General features: G+C 48.0%; 1 protein-coding gene across 7 annotated transcripts in view; it reads right to left on the bottom strand.

The window, feature by feature from the left end:
- Positions 1 to 27,398, bottom strand: part of Ift122 (intraflagellar transport 122) — a 66,309-nt gene that overhangs the window by 16,579 nt on the left and 22,332 nt on the right. For 6 of the 7 annotated variants that reach the window (XM_074044460.1, XM_074044456.1, XM_074044458.1 and 3 more), the window contains exons 8-17: positions 24,792 to 24,867; positions 21,339 to 21,533; positions 21,044 to 21,182; positions 19,691 to 19,893; positions 18,732 to 18,869; positions 17,230 to 17,394; positions 14,891 to 15,088; positions 10,251 to 10,391; positions 6,551 to 6,604; positions 3,493 to 3,654 (exon numbers count right to left, since the gene is read on the bottom strand). In XM_074044460.1, coding sequence (XP_073900561.1) covers positions 3,493 to 3,654; positions 6,551 to 6,604; positions 10,251 to 10,391; positions 14,891 to 15,088; positions 17,230 to 17,394; positions 18,732 to 18,869; positions 19,691 to 19,893; positions 21,044 to 21,182; positions 21,339 to 21,533; positions 24,792 to 24,867 — 1,471 coding nt within the window. Of the gene's footprint in view, positions 1 to 3,492; positions 3,655 to 6,550; positions 6,605 to 10,250; positions 10,392 to 14,890; positions 15,089 to 17,229; positions 17,395 to 18,731; positions 18,870 to 19,690; positions 19,894 to 21,043; positions 21,183 to 21,338; positions 21,534 to 24,791; positions 24,868 to 26,758; positions 26,933 to 27,398 lie in introns of all 7 variants that reach the window. The other variant, XM_074044462.1, reaches the window with a different exon arrangement.

The raw sequence follows: 27,398 nt of genomic DNA, 5'->3' as shown, positions 1-27,398 counted from the left end.
TTTGCCCATCTGCCCAGCACAGTTAATAAGCAAAACCCTCTTTGATTCATTCCTTCTCAATTGAATGGTGTCAGGTCACCTCCTGAGGTCAGGTCTGCAGGAGTGGGGACTCCTGGAGTAGGGAGGTCACAGGTGACCTGAAGTGAAGAAGAGAGGCCTGTGGTCCTGGAGGCTCAGGGATTGGGCTGCAGGGTCTGGATTCCTTCCACCTCAACAGAGCTTCCCTAGTTGGCCCTAGAATACATACAAACAGCCTCAGAAAACTGCCACTCATCAGGATGGAGATACCACAGCTGAAGCAACCCTGGTGCTGACATTCTTAAAGGTGGGGCTTTTCAAAAAGGGAAATTGAGAGGTTTCATCACAGATCTGCATTACTAGTGAGAAGTAGTTTGTCTCTGGAAGAATGTACCCTACCAAGAGTGTGCTGTGTCAACCTCACACGGTATAAAAAAAGCACTCCTTTCCCTGTGATTAACACTCATTTGTCAGGAGAGTACAGTCAATATATGCTAAAAACCCACTTGAACAATCAGCTCGTTTCTTTTTCCATTTGCTTTCAGGGTAATTATGTAGCCCCTAAAATCATACATTAGGTTGGCCTAAGACAACAGAGTGTTTTAGGAAAGGGAGGAAGGGCATCATTTACCCTGATGCACCCAATAAAAGACAGGGGCTCTTCAGATGGCCTTTGGTTTCCTCACAGAGGGGCAGAGAGCTGGGAAAGCAGCCATGGACTGAGTCTGACCTGGGACATTACAGACACACTCTCCACTCATTACAGCTGCAACAACGTCGACTCTATGCCTCACCAAGCTGGAAACTGCCCACCTGGCTGGATAAATAAGGTTAGCAGAGGGGGAGACAGGCATTTAAGGGAATAGGAGGGTCCCTCAAAGGGACTTCACGGAGTGCCCAGTGGTTGTGGGGTGACCAAGGGAAGAAGGGTCAGAGGCTAAGGGGAGGCCCTAAGCTTGGTGCATCTTCCCGAGGGGACTATGCAGGCCATAGCTCAGGACTTGGGAGTCTCCTCTGATGGGAGGTGCACTTCCTCCAGCCTAGGCGTCCAGCTCAAGGGCTGTGACTTAATTGAAGCTGAGTTTAAATGGTTCCTTCGAGGCTCAACAAAGTGGGTTTTCAAAGGCTCTTTGCTTCCATGAAGCTAATTTACACGTTATCTGGGGGCCACAGCAAAGACTTTGTCCTGAAGTGGACAGAAAGAGGCTGTGCTGAGTGATGAATGAGACTAAACAGTGTTCTCATGCTTGGTGATTTTGATAAGGACATACTACATAAGAGTTAAGAGCATTATAATTCCCTTTATCACCATATAAACATGTCACTTATCCGGAAAGCATACAATTTATTTGTACGTGGGAATGTAATTTAAAAATTTTCTGAAAACCAGATTGAATCTTGGGAAGCAATTTTCAAGTAAACAAAAACATGCCATGTTAATAAGCAGTGTATCTCCCCACCCCCAACATAATGTGTGTGTACACATTTGCTCAAATGCAGACTACCGGAGGAGGGGCAGCTTGAAATGGAACCAACCTACTTGGAATTGTGATCAAAAACTAAAAGAAAAAACAAGCCCCAAGTATTTACCTTCAAAGAAAGACAGAGCAGATGGCATGTGTAGATGGGCTGCACTGCTAGGTGAGAGATTCTGGGTGCAGGAAGTGAAACACAAAGTGGGTTCCAGAGCAGGGGCAGAAGGGGCCAGCCAGGGAGAGGGCTACAGGACACCCACCCCGTGGGCACACTCAGCCCTCTTGCTTTCCTAATCTTTCTACAGGTTGGCATTTGTAAGGGCTTTGTAGATGGTTCGTGGCAACTCTCTGAAGCACACTGGGTTGTGGCTCTGTGGCTCTCTGAGGACAGAGAGCCTCAGCTACGGAAAAGCCTTCACCCCAGCCCACATTCAAGCATGCTGCACTCCAGATGCCAAGGAAGGCATTTGTGGCTGTACAATAGCTGCCATCTTGGGGAGGCTATGGTGGCTCTGGGAAGGGCATCAGTCCCAAAGGACTAAAGGCCTGGATGTTCCTGATGCCTAAGTTCTATCTCTGGGATTCACCCCTTTAGTTTAAGGTTTTGTCCCTGGGTAAAGTTTTGTTATCCCAGGAAGAGGAGATACACTGATTTTGCTGTGCTCATTGTGAACGTTTTATGAAATCCTATATGCATGTGGTGGGAATACAGCAGAGGGTAAGGAGGATGAAGAGGAAAGGCAGAGGGACCTGAAGTCAGTCCCCAGATCTGAGGTAGAAGGGAAGGAAGCACCAAGGTGGGGGCCCTGGTGCCTGTCCAGATATGGATGAGCAGTAACTTCAGGCCGTATCACAGGAATTACAACCTGTAGTCCCAATAACAATGGCAGTAAAAGAACCTGGCCATTTTTAGGAACACACAAGCAGAAAAAAATGGGGAAGATTTTCCATCTTGAACTTGTGACATAGGCGATTACTGGTAACAGTCACTAACTGACTGTGCTGATGACTCACTTCCGAAGACTCTGAAAGCTTCTTCTGCCACTACAGGAAAGGCAGATGAACGAAGACACCTCCTGCTGCAGGCATCGAGGCTCTCTTAACCTTGGTAAGCTGAGCTGCAGGTTGTATTCAGCTCCCTGTGATATGGCCAGGAGTTCCTGCTTGTCCGTATCTGGGCAGGTACCTGGGCACCACCTTTGTGCCTCCTCTCATATCTAAGATCTATAGGCTTCAGGTCCTACTGCCTTTTCCACTTCATCTTTGTTACCCTCCACCATATTCCCACCACATGCATACAGTTGAGCTACAAATATCTGGGCTTCTCTGGGCTCCTTAGTGGGATTCATTCTCATATAAGTCATTAGGAGCCTGGTTCAGGTGCCTTCAAAGGTCTAGATCTTTTAGAGACTTGAAGAGCGTCCCCCCCAACCCAAATGCAAAAGGGGACTCTCCACCATCTCCCACCACGTGGGAGCCACTGCACCTGCCAAGCTCATGAACCACACTGCGCTAATACTTGAGGGTAGGGACTGTCTTGGCTTCTTGGCAGTCAGTAGAATCAAGAAAGCAGGCAGGCACTAGGGAACATTGGCTGCAGGGAGCCACATCTTCCTGCATGGCTGGCTAGCCCAGTTCCTCTCTGAGGACACTGATTCCTAGTGGCTGCTGATACAGGTATGAGGGACTTTGCAACAGATAGCCCCAAAGCTGTAAGCACTCAGTGCCTGGTGACAGCACCATGCTGGTGTACTTACGCCAATGCAGCTGTTGCTGACTGAATTGTCCTATTTTGTTCCTTTGACGTCAGCCTTCAAGGTCAGCTTTCAGTGTCAACCAGCACCCTTGAGGTTCCTTTGTTAACTGCTTTACCCGTACCCTTTCTGAGAAAATCCCTATTTTCTGTCTGCACCGTTTCATGGGGGACATGATGTGAACACTGCAGGTCAGACCCCTGGGACTCCTGGTGGCAGCCCGGGCCCAGGAGGTGGAGGATTACCTTGGCGTACTCGAACATGCAGAGGTCGGTGTACATGTCAAGTGCGAGGCTCTCACGCCCGCTTCTCCTGTACAGTTTGGCGGCTTCGTGGAACTTCCCTTGGTAGGCAAACACATCTGCCAAAAACAGGTCATTGTTGCTCTCGCCCCGCTTCTTCCTCTCCTGGAAAATCAGAAGCACAGGAAATGGCCTCTGCAGCAGTGGCAGGAAGCAGACTGTACAAAGGCTAGCTGATGCTATTTTGAGCCTAAGCCCTGAGCCTTCCCCCCAGAGCCCACACTTGGCTCCTGTGCTGCACCTACATTTCTGCTGGGACACTGGACAACAAAAGCAGACTTTGTTTCTAGACCAGTGAAGATCAAAAACCATGCAAACCTTTGTGTGTTTGGTGGAAATTCTTCAAGGCTGCTTTCCTGTATGTTCTTCCAAGGTAACTACTGGATGGTTTGGACAATGTGCACTGCCGACTCACTGATGATCCCTAAACTCCCAACATCTCCCAAACTCCCAGTCCTGAGAGTTGTGACCCAGGCTGACAGACAAGGAGACGGTTTAGGGTATCTAGGCAAGATGGCGATCATAAGGTAGGATAACAGGTCTTGCCATGCTCCTGTTTCTAAAGAGAAGGTAAAAATAACATGTACTGAACAACTCCTAGGTTCTGGGACATAGTTTATACATACACAAACTCATGCTGTCAGCAACCTTCATGCTGCCAAACTACCATAGTGAAGGAAGCTGAGTTCAAGGTGAGGTACAGGTCAAGGTCAGATAGAGCTGGCATTTGGACTCAGGTCTGCTCTTTGCATCCCATAATTCTGCCTAAAGAGAGTGATGGTCCCCCACCGCACACCTGCATGCCCAAGTGTGCGGATGTATATGAGTGAGCACATGAGCAAGCGTGTGTACTCAGCAGTGCAGAGGATGAAGTACATGTCTTCGTTCTGAGTTGGGGAACATTCATTAGTCTACAGCTTGAGTATTTGTAAACACTCAGTAGCACCCAGTCCCTCGTTCTCAGCAGTTGCCTTGTGCTTGTTTCCTAGCAAGTGTATCACACTGGAGGAAGATGAGACATGCAATCAAACTCCCAGACAAGCTGGTGAAAGTTTTAACAGCTGGAGGCAACACGCTTCCCCAATGACAAAAATAATTATTTGTGCTCATCAGCCAAATAAACTAACTTCTAATAGTTGGAAATGAACTGAGGTCTTATAGTGAAATAAAAAAAGGAGGTCTTGAGCCAGGTGCAGTGGCTCATATCTGCAACCCTAACTACTCAGGAGGCAGAGATGGGGAGGATTGTGGCTCAGAACTAGCCAGAGTAAAAAGTCTGAGAAACCTCATCTCAACCAATAAAAGCTGGGTGTAGTGGTGTGCACCTGTCATACCAGCATAAATAGGAGGATTGGTGTCCAGGCTGGCCTGGGCATAGAAGCAAACTAAAGAGAAAAAGGCTGGAGACATGGCTTAAGTGGTAGAGCGCCTGCCTAGCAAGTGCAAGGCTCTGAGTTCGAACTTCAATACCATCAATAAAAAAGGGGGCGGGGAGGTTTTAGTAGGCATAGAGTTGAAACCACATTCATTGTAGGTCACAGAAGATTACCATGTTCAGTAGGCAGATAACAATATGGGCAGTTTCTCCCCTCCTCTTGTTATCAGTGCCACGCTAGCTCACCTAACCAAAAGGAACTCCCACCCACCAGGAACTGCAGCTCTCTGGAATAATGCTGAACAGCCAGAAGCAAACAGCTAAGGCCTCAGAGCAGTAAAAAGGGGCTACTCGGAGAGCACTGTGCTTTACTCGAGAGACAACTCTGTGAGTTGACTGACTTCCCAGCTCATGGCACACCAGAAGAGGCAGATGTTTTGAACTAAGTAGAAAATGACAAAGGACAAGCAATGATCTTCACAGAGGCCAGCTACTTTGTGTAGAGAAAAATTACATTCCATGGCTTTGGATCAAGACTGCCCCTAGAATCCAGGCCAGCTGATTCCCAAGTCCCATTCCTGAGACTGGACTGCACTGGTAGCATGGGGAGATGGCTCCCACACAGGCAGGTAAACCACCGAAGACACCAATGACCTGTGACCTGCTGGGGTCCATAGGGGATGACCTAGGTAAAAATGGCAGAGCTTGGGAAACAGGTTTGAATTCCTACTGAGCTTTTGGCTGTGGCCCCCTGGAGATGGGACATAGCCTCACTGAACTTGTTTCTTTACCCTTTGAATGCAATATAATGACAACAGAACCTGGCTAAGTCTGGATTCAGAACAACACACATATTAGTTAAAACTGGGCATGGAGCAGGCTCTACAAATGGCAGCTCCTGTCCTGCTTGGCAGACTAGGAGCCCCCGCAGGCCTCCTCTCTCCCCAGCTCTCTGCCCACTAGGTTCAGCACAGGGCTGGGCCCATGACAGGTGTTTCTTATGCTGAACTGAATTAGAGGGACAAGACATTTGCTGGTTTCCTCACTGCTTCCATCTGGGAATTCAAATGTGTCTCACATTCCCTTAGCCTCACAATAAATCTGTTCAGGAGAAAAAAATATGTACGCCTTTTTACAGACAGTCAGACAGCACTGTGATACACAGAAATTAAAAATAGTGTCTACTGTCACCCATATATAGTGCACTTAGAACAGCTTCTTTAGCCCACCCCCCAAGCCTCCTGGTTTGGCGAACAAGGGCAGTTCTCAGCCAGGAGCAGTGGGGCTGAGGCACTGGGGTGTTCAACTCAGATCAGGTGCCCCGGGGAAAATGCCTGCTATACTGACAGATCACTGGAGTCCAGGAACCAGCTAACCACCACTCCAGGGATGCAAACCACACACCAAGAACCTCATAGCAATCCTGTGGAGGAGAGCTGATCCCATTTCACAAGAAAGTAAAGCTCAGACGGCCTGGGAACCACCCGCCTCACCTGCTACCAAGTGACACACTGCGCCCCCCCCCACCAGGGGTACTGTCTTCCACATGGCCACTCTGTCCCCTTAGCTGTGTGCCCTGTCCTCAGAGTGCCCACACTTTCTGAAGGGGATGGCCTCAGAGTTTACCTCGATGCTGCTGATCAGCTCTAAGTACCGCAGGTCTTGGACTCTAGCGAAAGCCTATGGGGAAGAAGAAAAAATGCAATCAGCTGCCTTCTCAGTTTCAACAGTGGGCAACTGGTTGGGGTGGGACGCCAATCTCCAGAAAGGGAGCCAGCAAGGAGGGGAAGCAAGCATAGATTAATCGTCATGTGTTCGGGAGGTTTGCCACCCAGCGAGGCTTGCTTTATCCCAAGGATTAGTCCATACAAAGAACAACAAAGAAGTCCCCACTGCATCAATCATTTTGAGATTAGGTGAAACAAAACTCTGATACTGCGACGTGGTCTCTGTGGGAGAAGCTCCATGGTTAGGGAAGGATGGGGGTCTGACTTCAAGGCAGTGGCCTCAGCAGGGTGAATGAGATGCACTGACAGGAGCCTGCTGGCACATCCTGGTGATTTGGCAGGAAAGCAGGAGACAGCTCTGCTTACCCATGAGGCCATGAACACAGGGACACAGGGCACACAGATTCCACAGGCTGACTTGGAGAGAGAGGAAGGGGACAGTTCCTAAAGGAGGGGGATGGTAGTGAATGAATCACTCCAAGTCTCCAGAAGACAAACTCTCCTGCAGATCATGACAGTATAGCCCTTGCCCTGAATCTGTAGTAGGGCAGCACTTTAACCTATGGGCTGATAGGAGTTTCTAGAGAAAGGCAGACTGGGGCCAGCCAGGCTTCTCGCCAACTGTTCAGATTCTACAAGGGGTCAAGGGGAATATGACCATCATGTCAGCTGGCTTTTGTATGGCTTTGCTGTCAACATTTCACCCAGCGGTGCTGTTTACTGTGTCCAGAAAGGGGCTGAGTGCCTAGAGGAGGCAGCAGCTCCAGGGGCCTTCAGGATTTAAAGTGCAGAACCCTAGCCACTTGTAGCCTCTAGTTAGCTGCATCCCCTCCTCCTAAGAAGACTCAGAAAGTGAGCAAGTTATCCGGCCTCTGACCACCTCACAGATGACCACAACGTGACTTCATCATTTTATCCCAAAGGGCCAGCTTCTTGTCAGAGGCTGGGGACCCAGAGATGAATTCTACTTGGCCTCTGTACCCCTGCTCAGTTCAGGGGCCCACACTTGGAAAGAGGAGCTCAGCAGATTAAACAGATCACTAAATTTCCCTAAGCTCAGAGCTGTACAAGTAGGAAGGAGGTCCCCTTGAGAAAATACATTCACTGACTGAGCATGGGCAGTGGCAGGCCAGGATTAAGTAAAGCATGCACAGCAGGACAGCAGGAACCTGGCAAGTGGGTTCTCTCCCATTCTCCCTCTCTGTCTCAGTCCCTCTGTCTGTGTCTCTCTGTCTGTGTCTGTCTCTTTCTCTCTCTGTCTCAGTCCCTCTGTCTCTGTCTCTCTGTGTCTCTCTGTCTCTGTCTCTCTCTGTGTCTGTCTCTCTCTCTCTCTCTGTCTCTGTCTCTCTCATATCTGAGACAGGGTCTCATTGTGTTGCCCAGGCTGGTCTTGACTGCTGGGCTCAGCTTTGTGGGTTTTCTTGAGGAGGAATTTGTGAAAGGCAAGGCAGTCACCACATGAACAAGGGCCTGAGGGGCCATGCTGTCTCACATGCCACCTCCTACATCACAGCTTCCTGGGGCCATGCCATGGCCAATGCTGGGCACTCGAGGTCTCAGTCCACTCTGAGGCTTTCCAGCTAGGGCCCTAACCTGCTTCCTCTCTTCTTCTGGGCTATAGTGACTTCTTTGTGGACTCTAGCAAGCTAGTAACACCCTGTCCAAGGGGCCTCGTTCTGTTGTGCTGGGATTAGAGAAATCCCCATGAGAACTCTGCCTCTGCATTTCTTCAGCCCTGCCATATCCATAGAGCCCAGTGCTGGTCAACTGGTCAGTTAGGAGGCCCATGGGTAACCTCAACAGAGGGGAGTGGGCAGCAGAGCAGCCGTGAGGCAGTGCTGGCCACACTGAGCAGCTCTCCTCTGCCATCTAGTGGACACATACCTCTGGGCTGGGAACCTCCCTGCACAGCCTGTGTCCTGAGTGACTGGCTCCTTGGAGAAAGGAAGGCCGGGGACTCAGGAGTGGGATAAAGTTCCAGTTGTAGCCTGATCTAAATCTTAACCAACTTCTCTAAACGTAATGTTGTTCACAATAAATGTAAAGAAAATATCTATTTGTCACTAAGCGAACAAACACTGTGCTCCGGGTAAGCAATTCTAGTGTCAGGGAGTGTTCTCAGATTACAGGGCAGGGTGTGAAGTGAATGCAGAGTCATATTCTAGTTTCATTTCCATCCATTCAAACACCCATTTACTAGCAATCCCGGCAAAGCACTGTAGGCAGAGGTGGGGTGATACTAACAGGAGCTGGGTGTAGGTTCCTAGGTGTCCTAAGAAAGTGAAAACCTAAAGGGAAGATATTTAATCCCATTCCCAGCTACAACAAACAAGACAGATCCCAGGAATCCTCTGTTGCTCATCATCTCTCCTGGAATTTCTGGGCAGGGAAGGAGAAGGAGGTCCCTCCAGGGAGAGGCCTCCACTCCCCTCTGCCATTACCACTTTCCTGACTCTTAGCAGATCTTAAAATATAGTGTAGATAATTATTACATATAACAATCTTTCTCCTTTTCTGTGCTGGGGATGGAACCCAGGGCCTTGTACCGTGCTCTACAACTGAGCCATGCCCCACCCCTTGTTCTGGTACAGTCTACTCTTTTTTCATGCCTAGAAGTCTTGACTTTAATACTAGGAGAGTACCACATATCTCTCTGCAGCTCCTTCCATACCAGACTAGTAGCTATGGGCAAAAGAAGCAGCTCCTACTTGACTGGGGGAAGGGGGAGAGAAAGAGCAGAGAGCAACTGGATACCATCCCTTTCCCTACCTCAGGCAAACACACGTGGGCTTTTTCTAATGTCTAGAAAGGGGTCCAATGTTTTCAGCCATATTTCTAGCTTTAATTGACTAAATAAGAAAATGATACAATGAAGCAAGTGTCATGAAGGACGATGGGAAGTAACCACACTGCTGTCTCAATGGAACTTGCCATTTCCTCCGCCACACTTGCTGAGTATTGAAAATAGTGGGTAATAAACAGCCTACTGCTTGCACCAATCATAAAAGCTACCATTTATTAAATGCCTACCATGTACCAGGCTGTTCTTTAGGTGATTTACAATAAATAATAGCTAGTAAGACTGACAGTTACAGCCATGTGCAGGTGGCTCACATCCGTAATCCTAGCTACTCAAGAGCTAGAGATCAGGGGGTCATGGTTCAAGACCATGACCAGAGCCTATCTTAAAAATATCCAATATAAAAAAGAGCTGATGGAGTGGCTCAAGTGGTAGTGTACCTGCCTAGCAAGTGTGAGACCCTGAGTTCAAACCCAAGTACTGCCAAAAAAAAAAAAACCAAAAAACTGACTGACAGCCAGAGTCTACCAGATGCTTTTCCTATGTCTGGCTTTCCCAGCATTATCCATTTAGATCTTTACAACCTTGTGAGGATGGATGGGGCCTGCACCCTCAGAATCCTGGAGAGAAGCCTCCTTAGAAAGGACATTGCCTGCTCAAGCTCACAGCGAGGAAGTGACCGAGCTGAGAATGCAGGTCAGTCTAACTCCAGAGCCTCCTACAGTCAGCTTCTACCCCTCCATGCCCCTGGGCCACCTTCTGCTTCCTTAAGGGACCCTTTATCAAATTACGTGCCTACCTTCTTTGCAGTTTCAAACTCTAGTCCTTCTAGAGCCTCCATGGCCAGCTCCCGCCAATCAGTGTCCGTCACACCCAAGCAAGCAATCTGGTAGGCTTCTCTGAACATTTTCTTATCCAGGTACTGGTACATTGGAGCTGACTGCAGGGTTTCATCAAATGGAGAAAAGAGGATTCTTTTTAGAGCGGTGGAGTCAGAGTACAACCAAGCCTGCTTCTGATGTGTGCCATGACTTCATCACAAATGCCTGCCACACCACAATGGTCAATCAGCCCCTTCCTCAGCTTCACCCCAGTCACCTGCACCTTCCATTCTGCCTCTCCCCACAACTGAGTCACAGTTCTTCCATCCTCCCCCTTCCCATCCCAGCCCTGCTTCACAAGATGTCACCCTCCCTGGAAAGGCTTTGCCCTTCCCCACCCTGTAGAAAACACCTACTTGACTTTCAAAGCCCTGTTAAAATATTACTCTTCTGGAAACTCTTCCCTGGCTCCTCATTATTCTACCCCAAAGGAAGGAGTCTGCGATTCTTCTGTACTCTGTTCAGATCTCAGGTACGGCTGTAATTCTATGCCCACTTCCTGGACAAGGCCCTGCACTCACTATGGATGGTACTTGCCTATCCCAGCAGGCTCTCAGTCCATGCACTGGAGAAATGAATGGCACTCCGGGGAGGGAGGGGTCAGGATGGCCTCTCCTCAGAGGGTCCAAGCCTGGTTTGTTCCACGTGCCCAGGAAGGTCCTAGAAAAACTCTCCTAGTTCCCTGGCGCTGGGGAACAGGTCCCTCCAAGATTGGGCTGCTTTACTGGGAACACCTGTGATTAGTTCCTAATGACTTTTTAGGGTACAAAGTGTAAGTAGGTGTTCTTAGCCCCTCATGGCCAGGAGGCTGAGACTCAGATAGGACACCTGACTTGTCTGAGGACATCTACCTAGCAAATGGACAAACTGAGCCTGGAGCAAGACATGGCCTGACTCCAGGTGCTGTGTTCCCTCTTGCCTTGTGTGTGTCCATGTGTGTGTGTGCATGTGTGTACACACAGAGCGAGTCTGAGCTAGGCCCAGGTGTCTGTAACAACAAAAGGCTCGATCATTGTTTTAGGTCAGTCGATGTGCTGCATGGACCTGTCTCCCCTTATGGATTCCCAGACAGTGAAGATCAATCAACCAGTACCTCTGTGCTAATGGTTCCCAAATGTGCAGCTGAAAGTGCTGTTTTCTCCATTTGGGGCCTTTGTCTTTAAAATTTCCGGTCCCATTTTTTTTCAGCTTTAGAGTTTTAGACAGTCTGCACTCTGATAGCAAGGCATCAGAGTGCAGTCATCTGGGCTGGTCTTTCCCACCACGCCAGGCCACCTGCCCTTCCTCCCTTCAAGGAGGCAGCATGGAGGCTGGGAACAGCTGAGATGGAACCCAGGTGTGGCTCAGCTGCATCTTAGCCCGTGCCTTCTGGAGAAATCCATTACCTTCTGTTTAGATTCCCTGCCCTGCTCAGGCTACTAAGGGCAAATGAGAGAGGCACTCTGAAAGCGACAAAGTACTGGGCGCAAAGCAAGCCCAATCCTTCCTCCTGTCTTTTCTCATGCCAGCTCCACACCCTCTGGAACTCTCCAGACTTGCCCACCCTCACCTCCAATCTACCCACTGTTGTCTGCCTTTCCAGACCTCCCTGGTTAGGAGTCAGCACCTCCTGGAAGATCCTCTAACTCCTCACATATGGCCAGCTTTCCATTCTAAACTTCTTCAGTGAGTACCCTCTTCTCCAATTTAGTTCTCTTTGTGGCTTTTGCTATTTTATGACCATCCGTAATAAGGAGAAATAATAATAGGAACTGGGCCAGACAAAACCTGAAGATGGGTATAATTAACCCCATTTCAAGCTGGGCATAGGGCACAGCCTGTATTCCCAGCCACTTGGGAGGCTGAAATGGGAGGATCACTTAAGCCCACAACTTCTTCAAGACCAGCAGGGCAACATGGTGAGACCCCATCTCAAAAAAAAAAAACATTTCACAGAAAAGAAAATGAGACCCTAAATATTGAAATGAGGTGCTCAGGACGCAACTGGTTTAGATGATGGAGCTAGGTTTCAAAGCCAGTGCTCCCTCCCTACCCTGCAGGACTTCTTGCCATGCTGCCTGCCCCACGACAGGGGACAGGCACAAGGACAGGCACGGAGGAGCAGCAGAACAATGGAGCATCAATACAGCAGTGGTTGACATGGGGCTGGCCAGGAAGGTGGAGTCTATGAGAAAAGGCAAATGCACTCTGGAACGGGTCCCCTCGAAGTGCTCCCTTATCTCACTGCTATGTTCCAAATGTGAAGTCACTGCCGCCAGAGAAGCCCGGCTGGGGCCTGCTGCCCTACTTGGCAGCTCTGACAGACCAGTTCTTGCACAAGATGATGTAAATTTCGAAAGGAAACTAAAAATCCCGAGAGCAAGACTGGGACTTTCTCCCAGCTCTGGAGGCCCAAACCACAGGATGGTTGGAGGCAGAGGCGACAGATAAACAGCCTTTGTCTTGAGATCGCCTTTCCTAACCCTTGGCAGGGAGGCCTGCCCTGCTGCCTCAGCAGGGATGCTTGCTGCAGCCAAATCAGGCTTTCTGCCTACTTTTAAGGTCCTGGCAGAGGAAGCCCTGTGGCCCCTTCGGCTCCTCTTGGCTGGCTGAAGTCAGGGAGCAACAAACTGCATTTGTTTTTGAGGTCAGGGGAGCAGTCTTGGGAGAAAACCTTTCAAAAAGCACAGTCTATTTGGCACAGCTGAGGAAGAATGGGGTCCTGGTGGATGTGGGGTCTGGGTATGGGACGTTGATGGGAGCAGATGAGGACAAGGAGACAGTCCAGGGGACTGCATTTTGCTTGCCCTACTCTGCCACACGCACACACAACCTGCCCTACTCCAGTCTCCCTTGTTTTCTTTTTTTTCTTCTTCAGTGTTGTCAAATCAGAAATCACTGTCATTGGGTGAATATCTGTCCCAGTAATTCCTGCAGTAAGTGACAAGGGTCTCATTGGCTCAGCGGAAGAAGCAGATCATCTAAAGTCCAGCTGTGTGCAGGGCACGTGGACTGACACAGCTGAATGAAAGCCAATCTGGGAATGTATCTGATCGTCTTTCAAATGTACACAGCCTTTGGTCAGGCGACCTCACTTCTCAGAATTTATACCAAGGGGCTCAGTGGGTAAGATGTACAGACTTAGGTGAAAGATGTCCACTATTAACAAGAGCAAAGAGCTGTGAACAGTATAAATATCCCCCAATAGGGTGCTGGTTAAATATAGAGGGATAGGCTCGGGGACAGTGGAACATCATGTGACAGGACCTATGGCAGCCATTACACAAGCTGGGGGCGAGCCGGAGGAAGGGGCTTGGTCGTCAAAGGGCAGTACACCACCAGGGATACTGGGGTAAGTGCCCCAAGTCTGCACTGTGGTGGCAGAGCACATGAACAATTGCGCTGAGATTTTGCAAACTGTTACCCTTGGGGAAACTGGGCAAAATGTATAAGGGATCTTTGCATTATTTCCTACAAATACATGTAGATACGCAATCATCTTCAGGTTTGAAAACGCTGGAGAAGTACCTTCATTGACACGCCATGTGTTCAGTGAACTGCCAAGTGAAAAAACTCTGATTCCTACACAAAAGGGGATGGGTCACAGTACACAGATATTAGGTTAGATTAGAAGTCAGCACGCAATCTCTCGTTTATGGACCATCAGTAAAGTAAATACAGTAAACCTGAGGGCTCATATTTAGGTAACAATCCTTATGTGGATAAAAGTCAAGAAATGACCCTTATGGCATGATTTGTTTAAAAATGCTTACATAAAATCACATGCTCATAATTATGCATACACTATATACATGTATAGACAATGTTTAAGAATAATTCATAGTCTGGCTTGGTGGCGCAGACCTACAATCCCAGCTCTCAGGAGACTAAGACAGAAGGACCACAAGTTCAAAACCTGGGCTACATAGCAAGACCTCACCTAACTAAAGAAATAAATTTTAAAAAGAATAGTTCTCTCCTGAGGATAGATGTTTGTCTCTGATTTATGACAATCCTAGAGCCAGCATCATTCACTGTGGAGTGGGGGAGAGCAGCAGATAGTCAGGGCATCTGTGACTAGGCCAGCTACAAACTGGCTGTCATTCCGGGCTCTCCTGTGTATTTTTGCCCTCCACCATTCCATGACTCCATCTCCAGCCCCCATTCCTAGATGGTTTCCTCTAAGTTCAGGAAACTTGTGCAGGGTCCCATGCTCTCTTTCTGCCTCACAAACCTCAGGCCCCACATCCCACCCTGGCTATTTTCATTCTCATTCATATTCTCTCTCACACACACCCCACTATCACCACCAGCAGCAGCACTCATGTGCTCCTCGCTCTGCTGGCTCTCAGTTAAACGCACTGCCTGCTGATACAACGTGTGTCCCTTCTTGTCCTTACCAGGAAAAGGATCAGAATGAAACAGACTCAGTGAGGCTGAGCAGGTTGCTAGAGGCACACACGTGGTATCACAGCTGTCACTCTCCCTTTTCCCTCTCTTCGGCACCCTTGCACACAGTACCGGTGCCCAGCCTCCCTGGGCCACCTGCCCTGTTGCAACAGAGGACAAACGGGGTTACCTGCGGCACCTCCACAGCAGACATAGCGAAGACATGGAGGCAGAAGATCTTGGAGCCATTGTAGCCGACCACAAAGCCCTGCAGCTTCTGCTGGTGCACAGGGAAGTTGCTGGCCTTGATGTTGAGGTAGCCTCCTCCAGAGAAACAGAGCATGTCCTCACACTGGGTGTTCCAGGCCACACTGTTGGCATTTGGTTCCTGAGGGGCAGAGATGTAAGTGCCTGTGAGGACCACCCTGATGCTGCTCCCACAGTTCAGTCATGGGCCCATCTTATAGACCCCAAGTGCTGACAATGCACACATGGCAGAGAAGGAAGGGGGACCAGAAAGAGAGGGTGGGGCCATCCTCTCTATGTCCTGGCAGAGTGCTGGAGTTTTTGAATAAGCGTTACTTTTAGAAAGATTATTATTTTCCCCATATTTAATCACATCATCGTAAGTGGAGAATCAGCAAAGTAGGATTCCAGTCTACTAAAGAATAAATAGGGCTGGGGTGAAGTTCAATGTCACAGTGTTTGCTGAACAGTCCAAGGCCCAGCACCTCAAAAATAAAATAAATAAAAAATAAACAAATAAAGGAGAATGACGGAGGGGTTAGTTCAACTAGGAACTGTTGTAAATGTCACAATGTACCCCCAATACAACAATAATATGACAAAAAAAGAAATAAATACATATCCCCATACACAAAGAAGGCTGAGAAGGATATATCCCAAAGGATTAACAATGATTGTTTCTGAGAGAGTGCTTTTTATTTTCTTATTTTTTGTTTGCCTGAACTTTTTTGTCACGAATATCTATTGTTTTCTATAATAAGAAAAAGAATTGGGAGTTCTTTTTTAAATGAGAAATAATCTACTGTATCTGCTTTACAATTCACACACTAAAACTACCATCACCCTGAGAGGGGCCCCTCTACTCAGTGTTCTGCTTGGCCCTAGAGCCCCAAGACCAGAACAGATTCATCCCTTTCTACCCAGAATCTCTCAATGTCAGAGTCTCCTGCCATGAACATGGGTTACTTTTTCAATAAGAAGGCGATGAAGGCAGTGAAAAGGAGAGTCAACAGGCAAGAGACTGGGAACACTATGTCTCCTGGCCTGAAACTCACCAGCCTTAGCCTCCGATGAAGCCTGCAGTGAGCGAGGGGAGCCACACACCGTCACCCTCATGTGGTTCTAGACTCAGACCTGACATGGCGCATACTGGGGCTTACTAACCTACCTGCAGCGGCAGGCAGTAGCACTGAGAAGCTGCAGGACGGGAAGCAACATTTAGACCTACTTTGTGCCCTGCGCTGAGCTAGCGATAGTGGTATATTGTTTATTTCTGTAGCAATTCGATGAGTGGAAAATGGCTAGTTTCCTTTCAGCAATAAGCAGAAGTGAGGCCTAGAGAGGTTCACTAACTTGCTCAAGATCACATGGTAAGAGATGCAGGCAGGACCCTAACCCAGGTCAGTCTGAAAGCAATGGCTGTGCTTTGTTTCCGCTAAACCACTCAGCTTCCTCTGTGATGTGAGTCAGACTTAGCTGGGGGTCACCTCTGGGCTAGTGGCAGCCAGGTCACCCCATCCAAGTGACTGAAGCAGCTACCTACTCCAGACGCCCCTCCCCCCTACTGGTTCTGTGGCTGAAGACAAGAAGGACCCCATAAGGGGACCTGAATTTACCATGACATTGGGAAACCAGCAGTGGGAGCCAGTCCACAGAGGTTCCAGCTATGGGGAACTTATCTTAGGCAAACTGGCCCTGACAGCTTACAAAGTCCAAGAAAGCCAAGAACAGCCCTGACCCAGCAGCCAGCCAGCTGGCACTGGGCACACACCCTTGGGGCTTTCTTCCCCAGTAACATACTGCTTCCAGCCCAAAGATCCAAACAGTTCCCACTGTGTTGGCTCTACAGCATTCTTGTGAAATAAATACCAAGGTGGGATTCCCCTCCTTTCAGATGACAAAGCTGATCCTGTGTCCTTACTGAGCCTGAGATCACTCACTCACAGTAATAGGCAGACTGCAGGAGAGGACAAAGACCTCTTCAGAGAACCCTCTCTACCACACTGACCCACCCACTTGGATGTTCATTATCATCTCACTTACTGCTCATGTAAATGTAAGAAAGGTGTTGCTGGCCAGCCTTACCCACAAAGAAACCAAAGTTGCAAGAGGCAGGCCTAGCCCCGGCTGCTGCCAGGTCTGGGGGAGGCTGAGGCAGATTCCACCTATGCTCGTCCCTGCTCTTCACTGCGACTCCCAGGAGCAGGAGTGTCTCCGCAGGGACTGGTAAGATGGAGCAAGGTCCCTAATCAAAGGACTGTGTCTCAAGTCTTGGGACTTCACCTGAAAAAGCAGCTCCTTGGTATGGATGTCATATACCAGGCACGTGTCGTTTTCATCCACCACAGCAAGCTTTTTCCGGGTGGCACTTATGTCCAAGCAGCGAACAGCTGTGGCCTGCTTCAGCAGGACGACGGGAAAGAGATTGTCCACAAAGATCTTCAGGATCTGGCAAAATTTCAGAGAAAAAGCGTGAGTCACTATGGCAACCAGACCCTGGCCCACTGCCAGGCTGTTGGGAGTCCCATGTGTTCTTCAAGAACAACTCCCACCAACTCTACCAGGAGCTGTGTGCAGAGAAAGGACTCATTAAAAGAAAGAAGGGGTGGCGGGGGCAGGGACTTATCCTTAAGAGACCAGAAGTGTGGTTCACTGGAGGTCACCAAAGTAATAACAGGCCCGCCCGAGACATGCCAGACTCACTCTAGTGTCTGCTTGGACTTTTTAATGACATTGCTCAAACTGCAGGGTTAGGGGACCATTTAGTAAAGCTCTGAGTCACAAACTAACACAGGAAGAGGCTACAATAACACTGATGGTACAGCTGGTATAAAATAGTAATGATGATACAGATGATGGCAGCTACCATTTATTGACATCCCTGTTTCTGAGAGCCCTGTGAGAAGTGTAGTGTTATCCTTAGCTGTAAAACCTGAGCCTCAGACAGGTGAGGTGACCTGCCCAGGGTCACATGGCTAGTCAGCAGCTAAGTAAGAGTATGATCCCAGGTGGACCTGACCCCAAAGCCTATGCTGTCTGCCTCTCATGAGATCTAAGAGCTGACTGTGAGGATGAAGCGGCTCTTCCCCACTTCGGTGTTGCTGTTCGATAGCTCCCACTGATCTCATGCTCTGTAACTTCCGTCCCCAGTAAGGACCTAACAATCCTCAGCTACAAGCCATCTGCTACACAGCTTGGCTCGCAGGCTAATGCAGTTATATTTTCACTTTCAAATTTCTATGTAGCCCACAAAGAACTATTCTTATTTTGAGGAAAGAACACACACACACACACACACACACACACACACCAGTTTAACTTCACATAACATAGATTTCCCACATCTATTTCCCTTGGGGCCCTTTTTCTCATAGCATCTTGTAACATATCGAGGACCCAGGCTGGAACTTGCAGTGGTAATCCAGTCACTGCCCTAACAGAACTCTGACCTCGCTAACGATCTCTGCCTCCCTCTCTGGCAATCCAATAAAGCTGCAGCTCTTAACAAATCACCTACCTTCCAGGTGGCCTTAAGCCCATAATCCACTGTACGTGCAGCCCAGTGGCCAGGGCAGCAACTCTGACAGAATGTGAGCATGCTATGAGCTTGAGGACCATTGTGCCTTTGGCTTGAATCTGTCCTCATAAAAGTAAACTCCAGCAGCTACAACAAACCAAACCTTTCCTGCTCCAGCCCACTGCTCATCTCAGGGTCATTGCCAGATGGGTTGCCTGCATCTGCATGCAGATAACCTGTCTGATGGGAGATACCAGGGAGTACTCACCTGTCCATTCTTCAGGCCCACTAACAGACCTTCCCTTCCAGGAGGGCCACCAATCACCTTGATGTATCGAATGAGAGATTCCATCTGCCATTCCCGCTCCTTCACTCCACTGAAGGTCAGGCACTGCAGCCGCTTCTCCTATTGAAGCAAACCTGGCTCAGCCCCGACCTTCACAGATGGATGCTCCCAGCCCTCCAGAGGGGCTTTCCTACACTGGGTGAAGACACCTGCACCTTTAGCAGTTAGCTAACCCCAGCTTGTCCCCAGCACTGCCATCATTAGTCCTTCACACAAGGCTTCCCCATGGAGCAAACTCGGCCTCACATCTTTAGTGCAGTCTTCATAGCATCATCCAAAGGCACATGATTTGCCACACAGACCCTGTCATTTGTGATGCTCCCAGATTGCTTGAGGACCTAGACATTCACACAGACTTTGCTAGTATGTTACACTATGGTGATTCCTAAAGGATTTCTTCCATTTGATCACGTCCAACAGGCCCATCCACATGTACTAGGCTTTGCACAAAATCTTTCCAAACTTCTCTTTTCTAGAAATCCATTGAAAAACATTTTTCTGTGAAAAAAAAAATCTCAGGAAGTAAAACTTCCTTGATTACTGCGTTGATACAAATTTCAATGTGTATATGCTCATCAAACAAAATTTAAGTTCATTTTGTGGGACAAAAGTTACGTTTTAAGTTATTAACATATATCTCATCCCAGTACTGCAGAATGCTCTGCAATACAAAAATATATTCTCTGGTTTATGGCCCATGGCTTTCTAGTAGAGTCTGATTCCTCTAGATGCCAACACAATGGAAGCCAACAAACAGCCACCGGTTTTAATGGGAGGGGAAGCAGTTCCCAGTGACCACTTTGAAAACCATAAGGTAGGTACCTATCCTTGGAGGGAGCAGGAAGGGGATCAGCCCGACCCCTCCTCAGGCTGCTGCCCACCTGGCAGAGGACGATGTGGTTGGCACAAACCACAAGGAGGTTGCACTCCAACTTCCTGATCATTCTCTCCTTCACCCGGTAATGCATGTCTGACGAGTCATCTGAATACAACTCATAGATGAGGATTTTCTCTGGAAGTTGGATAGCTAATCGATTTTTGTAGATGGCAATTTTCTTGACAAGCTCTCTGCATTTAATCCGAACTGTCAGAGGGGAAAAAAAAAAATCAGGCTCCAGCAAAAGGTGGAAGGCAGAGAAATTAAAAGCCATCATTTACTTAATGCTCCTGGCAATTAAAGTGAGATGCTCTCATTTAAAACCCTTTATAGTCAGCTCTGCTCAGCACTGGGATCCAGAGTTGCATACAATAGTTTTGGGTGTTACTGGGGAGTGGACTCAGGGCCTTGCACTTGCAAGGCAGGAGTTCTACTGAGGATGGAAAATGAATTGGGAATGCTATCACCATTTGCTGAGCAAGTCTCCACCCCTCTGCACAGCACTAATGGCCCCTGATGATCTGGAATTCACCTAATGACTGGCCACACCCCTCCTACCTCCCTGACAACAGGGAATTGCATACAGTTTCTGGGACACACCAGGCTCTGCCTCACCTGGGACAGAGAAAATGTCCCAGATGGGATACTGCTGAGCTGCCCCAGCAGGTGCACTGCCACCATCACAGCTGGTCTCTTCAAAATGTAGGTGCTCCCCAATGGGGACCAAAGGAAGCGAGCCTGAAGCTGCAGGATGACTCCCTACAGGGGTCCCTACGCAAAGGCATCTGGCAGTGTGCTGTGGCCAGCACATCTGGATGTCAACACACCTTGTTATCCAGCATGGCTTCTTGGGTGAGTAGAAGAGAGATAGATGGTCAGAGCTGGACCAACTATGAAAGGCCTGGATCCCTGGTCCTCTGACCCAGCCTCGGCCCACCCACTGTCCCTACTTGTCTCTGGCAGAAGGGACCCACCTAGAGACAAACAGAGGCTGAGCTGAGAGATAAGCATGCCAGAATAACTCTGACCAGGAAGGAAAAAGGTCCACAAAGACTTCTGCAAAGACCACTCTGGGTCCAACATATAAGTCAGCCTCCCTGTCTCAGTGATCTATGTTCCCCTTGGAATTATTTGCATAATTTTGTGAGCTGGTACACTTTATTAGAGAGTTATTGCTTTCATTAGATCCTCAACAAGATCTACATCTCCTTGCCTACTTCAAAACAGCAAGACCAAGTGGTCTAACACGCTTTCAAAAAGCCATGGAGAAATATTTGCTGTCATCACATGTGCCCTGTCACCAGCTCTCCTCTTTCCAGTCTCTCCACAGGGCAGAGAGGCAGGACCTGCCTCTTACCTTTCTGCTCGGTAATCAGGTGCTGCACAATGACATCAGTCATGCTGTCCCTATAGGTATAACGGTCCTTGTAAAGCCCATGGATTGTGTTGAAGACCAGCTGGTGGAGGCTAATGGTGCCATCCTGGCAGCCTATTGCCTGCAGGGAAGAGGGCTGTCAATCCATCTCTGTGGAGACACAGATCTACCCTTCCACCTATCTGCAGCAAATACCAGTGCTCTCACTGGCTAACCACAGTTGGTGCTCCATGCCTCCTCAAGAAGTGGCCCAAAAGAATGAACTTCCTCTTCTTACCACATAGTTGGAATCAGGTTTCACTTTACACGTCCACACCCAGGAGGAGTTCTGCTCCCCAACAGGCCCAAGACGCACTCCGTCTTTGGTGAAAAGGGACACTTGTTTGTCTGACCCCCCCAGCAAAATGTACTCTCCCTTTGTAAAGTAGCTGATGCAGCAGGGATCAAAGTTCAGTGGCCGATCCTTCCCAATCTGAGGAGAGAGAACACATGCCAGGGGAAAAACCATTTCTGAATGCATTAATAATCACAACAACATTAAGGGCATTCCCCACCCACTTTAATATGGGTTGATGCGAAGGTGGGGGCTAGCTGGCTGGCCTAATTGCCTGCATTATTCCCTCTCTGCCTCTGGATTCCCTACTCCTCTCCCTCCACCCAGCCAAAGCTTAACTCCTAGAGTCAGTGGTGTCTCCCCAGGGCCACCTAATTGTCCAAAAGTAGCTCTTCCCCCTTAGCCCACCTGTGGGAGAAGGAATGGTCTTTCTCCCACAGGTGCCCCCGCACACACAGCCTTTGCTATGGCTCAACAGCCCTCTCAGCTTCTTTCTCCTACCATCTCTCTCTCTCCTTTTAAAAAGAGTTTATCTGGTTTAAAAGACTGTCCTTTATTCTTTATTCAATTTATTAAGAAAATAACTCTAGAAATGTGGTTTCTCCTGAAGTTTTTAAGTACAACTTACGAATATTTTAACGTTTATACATCTGGTCATAGTGAACAATCATTTGACTACAACTGTTTAATGAATGTAATTTTGAACAGATTATAAAATACCTTAAATAGTCAGCTCCAATTTCAACTTAGTTCCCTAAGACTAATTTAAACTATAATTATAAGTTTTATATGTTCACTTTTCCTTTCCTTTTAAGGAATGTCAAATGCCTAGCAACCAAAAGTTTCCCTAGTATTTTGCAGTGCTAGAAAACCTAATGAGAAAACCGAAAAGACTGACATGGAGGACTGGCAGGTCCCATCAGGGCTCATGACAACCATCAACTCAGGACCAAAAACTAGCACCTGAAGAAACTGGTGGGCAACCAAAGCCAGTGGAAATGGAAGGCGGGCACGTGCACAAATGGAAGACAGAAACAGCATTAGGTGAGTTTCTTGGGTTAGATTTTTATTTTGTTTTATTTTTTTGAGATAGGATCTCAATACTCCAGGCTGGCCTCAAACTCACTGTGTAGCCCAGTGAGATCTTACTGGGTTCTGACCTGCTTCAGCCTTCTAAGTGCTGGGATTACAGCTATACACTACCATGCCTGACCAAGCCTCTTGGTTTCTTAACTGCCTTTTTTGCCTGAGGAGAGACCTTGTCAGCACCATGCTGTGGGTGTGCACAGAATTTGGGAGGACCACAGTAGCTGGAAAGTGAGACGGAAAATCTTAGAAAAGGAGAACAGTGGGAAGTGGGGGGCGGGGAGGGGTGAGGAGAGGGGCATGAACCCTAAGCATGAACTTAGTCAAATATCTGGAAACCTTGACCTATCCACGTGTCATGCAGAGGTCAAGCAGCCTCACTAAGGATGAAGGGCTGCTGCCCACCACTGAGAACACAGAGCTTGAACTCCAAATCCAGAAAAGTAAGCTACCTGCTTAAACACATGCACACACACACAAGGCTTCAAAGAAACATGATAGAAATGAGTCTTTATGACACAGCAATCACAAAATCCAGAACAGAATCCAAAATTCCAAAAAGGAAGAAAATGTGAAGGCTGAGGGCATGGCTCAAGTGCCTGCCTAGCAAGTGTGAACCTGGTACAAACCCAAATACTACCAAAAAGAAGAAGGAGGGAGGAAGGAAGGAAGGAAGGAAGGAAGGAAATGTGACACATAAAAGAAAAAAAACAATCAAACAAAGACTGACCCAAATTTTAGAATTAGCAGGTGAGAATTTTGAAACAGGTGTAACTATGGTGAAGGATATAAAGAAAAATATCCCTACAAATGAATGCACAAACAGGAAAAGAGAACCAATGGAAATTCTCGAACTGAAAATTATAGTAATTCAAACAAAAATTCATTGGATGAGCTTCACAGAAACATCAGAGATTACAGAGGACTCAAAGACACTTACATAATTGGAACTGGAATTGCTCAAGGAAAAGGAGAGAATGGATAAGAAAAAATACTTGAAGAAACAGTGGTGAAAGACATAAATACATAGACTTTAAAAATCCAGTAAACCCCAAGTAAGAAAAGGTAATGAATCTCTTAAATTCCACTATTGCTTAGGCACTTAATAAAAAATACTATGTCTTTCCATTTGAAATTGGAAGTATAAAATTACAGTTTTCAATTTAATTATAGCTTTTAAACAGTCATCACAAGACTAATCTGGTAGATAATCTAATAAGGATTTCTAGTGCCAGTCTGGCAAACTATGTGCCCTGAAGCACATGTAAAATGATGATGGTAATAGGACCCGCCTCATAGGGTTGTTATAAGGATTAAAAGAGTTAATTTTTGTAAAGAGTATATGCGATGTGTAGAACTCAACAAATATTAGCTATTATCTATTACTAATCCAGATCCTCTTAAACACTACAAACCCTTAAAATGTCAAAAGTACACAAATTTCGTGTAAGCATAACACAAAAGTTTGGCTTTGATTTGTTTCATCATCCTACATTTAAATCTCCCCAGAGTTGAAAAGCCACTCATCCTCCAGGAAAAACACTTTACTGTCCAAACAAGTTGGAGTTATCATCTGTAAGATTTGGGTCTTAAATGCCCCCACAAAAGCTCCTGTGTTGAAGGCTTGGGGAATGAACCCAGGGGCTAATGTGCACTGGGCTAGGACCCTACCACGGAGCTACACACCCAACCCCAAGAGTTAGCCTTTAAAGTTGAACCAATCCAGGTCTCCATCCATCTCCACTATTTTGTGTGGGACCTTGGGCATAGTATTTCAGTACTCTGGTCTTGGTTTACTCATTTCTAAAGACTAATTAGCCGGGTGTGGTGGCTTAAGCCTGTAATCCTAGCTACTCAGAAGGCACAGGTCAAGAGGATGGCAGTCCCAGGTCAGGCAAAAAGTTTGCAAGATACTACCTCAGCCAATGGCTGGGCATGGCAGCACACTACTATCATCACAAACAGGAAGATCTCGGTCCAGGCTTGCCAGGCATAAAGCAAGATCCCATCTCAAAACAAAACAAAACAAAATAGAGCTGGTAGTGTGGCTCAAGTGGTAGAGCACCTGCCTAGCAAGTGTGAGGCCCAGTACAACACACACACAAAAAGAGTATATAATTAAAGTCTCTACTTCATGGGATTTGGTGAGAATTAAGTAAGCAAAGCAAAGCACTGAGTACCTGGTGTCAGAGCAAACGTTCATCAACCAGAACTAACAACGGTCATGCCTAACTGATAGCAGCACAACCTGTGAATGTGAAAATGCACTAAAGCGTACGAGTGTAAGTGGGTTTGTACACCACTACATACCTGCTTTCCACTCAGTTGGTAGAAGGAAAGTTTCTGTCCCCAGTCAGCTACAGCCAGGATGTCATTATGTTCCTCTCTAATCAACAGAAGACAAAGGAGGTTATGAGGGCATGGCCTGCTGCTGAGTGCAGGCTAGTGCTTTAGCAAACAGGAAAAGCAGCCCCTGGCCAGGCTGTCAGGGAGCCAAATGTCATACGTCCTCATTGAGGCCAATGTTTGGAATCGGCCCAAGCCATCAATCAGCCCGATGGGCTGAAGCTAGAGGTCGGGCCCTCCTGGGATCTGCTGCTGCACTGACTCCTGGCCATGAACTGGAGGGTGGGGACACTGCCACAGCTGCACTGGTGAACCACTCATTTCAGAGCTTCCTGGGAAGAGCTCCGGTACAGACCCAAGAACACTTTTCTCTTATTACTGTAAAACACAGCTCTTACAGTGAGATGTGAACTGTCTGGTTTGAGGAGGAGGCAGGGCTTGGGGAGAGGCTAAGATAGGGTCTTGCTATGTAGCCCAGGCTGGCCTGGAACTCGCAATCCTCCTGCTTCAGCCTCCTGAGTGCTGGGATTAAAGGGGTAGCCACCATCCCCAGCACTAGTCTGATTTTTAATACACAGAGCGGAATGTATTCGTTCTTCCTGAAGAAGAAGAGAATGAACACTAAAGCCAGGTTCTTTTCCAACCAGGAGTTCCTGCACAGGTAAAATGGCTTCTGACCAGATCTAATTTAAAGAAGGTTAGGATCAGCACCCAGGAGAAAGTCCTTGGCCAAGCAAGCCACACGGGAATCTAGTTTGAGACTGGTGTTCCCAACCTCTAAGGCTGGGTCTCAAACTACCCACTGTTGCCTCGTCTTTGTTAATTCCAGCTTTTCAGAACTCAGGGCCTGGTAGTCATCAGGCAGTACCACCAGCACTATACAGGCAGGACTAGTACAGCCTCATTTGTGAAACTCAGCCAGGAAAGGTAGAGAGGAAAATGTCAGACAGTAATTCAGAACTAAGGGCAAAAAGGAAGGGTCAAAAGGAGGTTAGCAGCAAGGGGTTGGCAGGTGAACTTATGTGACTGACACTGAAGTCCAGCACAAGCCAGAAGCCCAGCCTGGAGGAATTGTCTTGGGGAGGCCACACAGGGCTCAGCCCCTAGGAGCTGCTGGCTTGATGGTTTTTAACACCCAGCCCCCAGCACTGGGACTCTTTACCAAAACAAACACTCATGTTGAACAATCCAAGGGGCTGCTCTGGCTAAAGCACAGAAGGGGACCTGAAGTCCACCTTTCTTCCTTTCTTCCCCATGACGCTGAGACTCTTCTAAAGAACCTTAGGCACCGTGGATGTGGTGAAGAGAGTCCACTACCCAGCTTTCCCACTGCAGTGTTTTCCCTCTGGGTCACAGAAACTAACAGAGGAGAGAGTGCCTACTGTCCAGGGGAGTGAGGACAGGGACAAGTAAAGGGCTGCCTCTCTGCCATGTCCTATCCAATGCAAGGTAAGGTGTGGTGTGGGAACAGGCCAAGAAAAGTGTCCAGTAAAGAAGGCAGTGCTGAGTGAAGTATGGAGCGTCCACACAAGGGATACTATGCAGGCATCAGAACTCCTAATGTTACTGGGAAGAGCTTGCTGTATGACGTTCACTTAAAGAGATAGAAGCGGGGCGTGATTTAGATAACTAAAGGAACACGCCAAGCCTGACAGGAATACACTAAGGTGCTACGGGGGCTTTGAGGATGGGTCCCACAGAAAGGCTGAGCCTTCTCCTCTGCACTTTCCAGCATTTCCTAGTTTCTCAAAGGATTACCCAAATTCTCGGCATGTGTTCCCCTTGGTGAGGGGAGAGGCAGGGGTCACAACAGTCCCCAGGCTTTGCTCTGCTGCCTGCAGCCAAGGAAGTTCACAGCAGCTCCTTCCTTGGCAGGGCTATGTGGGTGTGGGCCCTCCCAAGGAGGTTCTCACCCCTTGGGACACACTCACGAGTTGCCGTCCCTGGCACTGTCGTCCTCTTCCTCTGGATCCTCCTCTGCCTCACTACCCTGACTACAGTACTCTGTTGACTTCACAGTGGAAGGGACTTCCTGAAAATACTTGGTGACAATGACATCCTCAGCATCCTCGTTCTCTCTGTTCATCCAGAAATTCTCCCATCGGCTGTAGACAGTAAGTGGTTGTTCACAGTCATGTTGCCTAGAACTACACTAAAGCTATAATTTCAAAACTTGTCAAGGAGCCCCTAAAGCCTACCCGGAAGAGGACAGCCACCAGGTACATTGGGCATCCTGCTTCTCATGAATTAAAAATGGTGGCCTGCAGCCACAAAGTCTTCTGTAGCCACAAAATCAAATAGCAGGAACTCTGGGGTAGGCTAATAGCCTCTGATGGCATTAGATGATACACATGGTATGGCCTGGGCTGGACAGAATTAGTCAGGAAGAAGCGTAATAGCCCGGTGTAGGAAAGGCAACGGAGTTAAATGGCCTCCTAAATCAAGCAGACACCCACCTGTAAAATGACATTGGGCTGGTAAACAAGTAAGTCCTTTAATTTACTTTCAAGGGACTCTGTGGGGGATATTGACAGTTTAATAATATGACAGGATTATACAAAGAGCCTGTAA

This window comes from Castor canadensis, chromosome 10, assembly GCF_047511655.1.
Source record: "Castor canadensis chromosome 10, mCasCan1.hap1v2, whole genome shotgun sequence".
NCBI classification, from domain to species: domain Eukaryota; kingdom Metazoa; phylum Chordata; class Mammalia; order Rodentia; family Castoridae; genus Castor; species Castor canadensis.
Note: the sequence above shows the minus strand (reverse complement) of the source record. Positions and strands in the feature narration are given on the sequence as shown.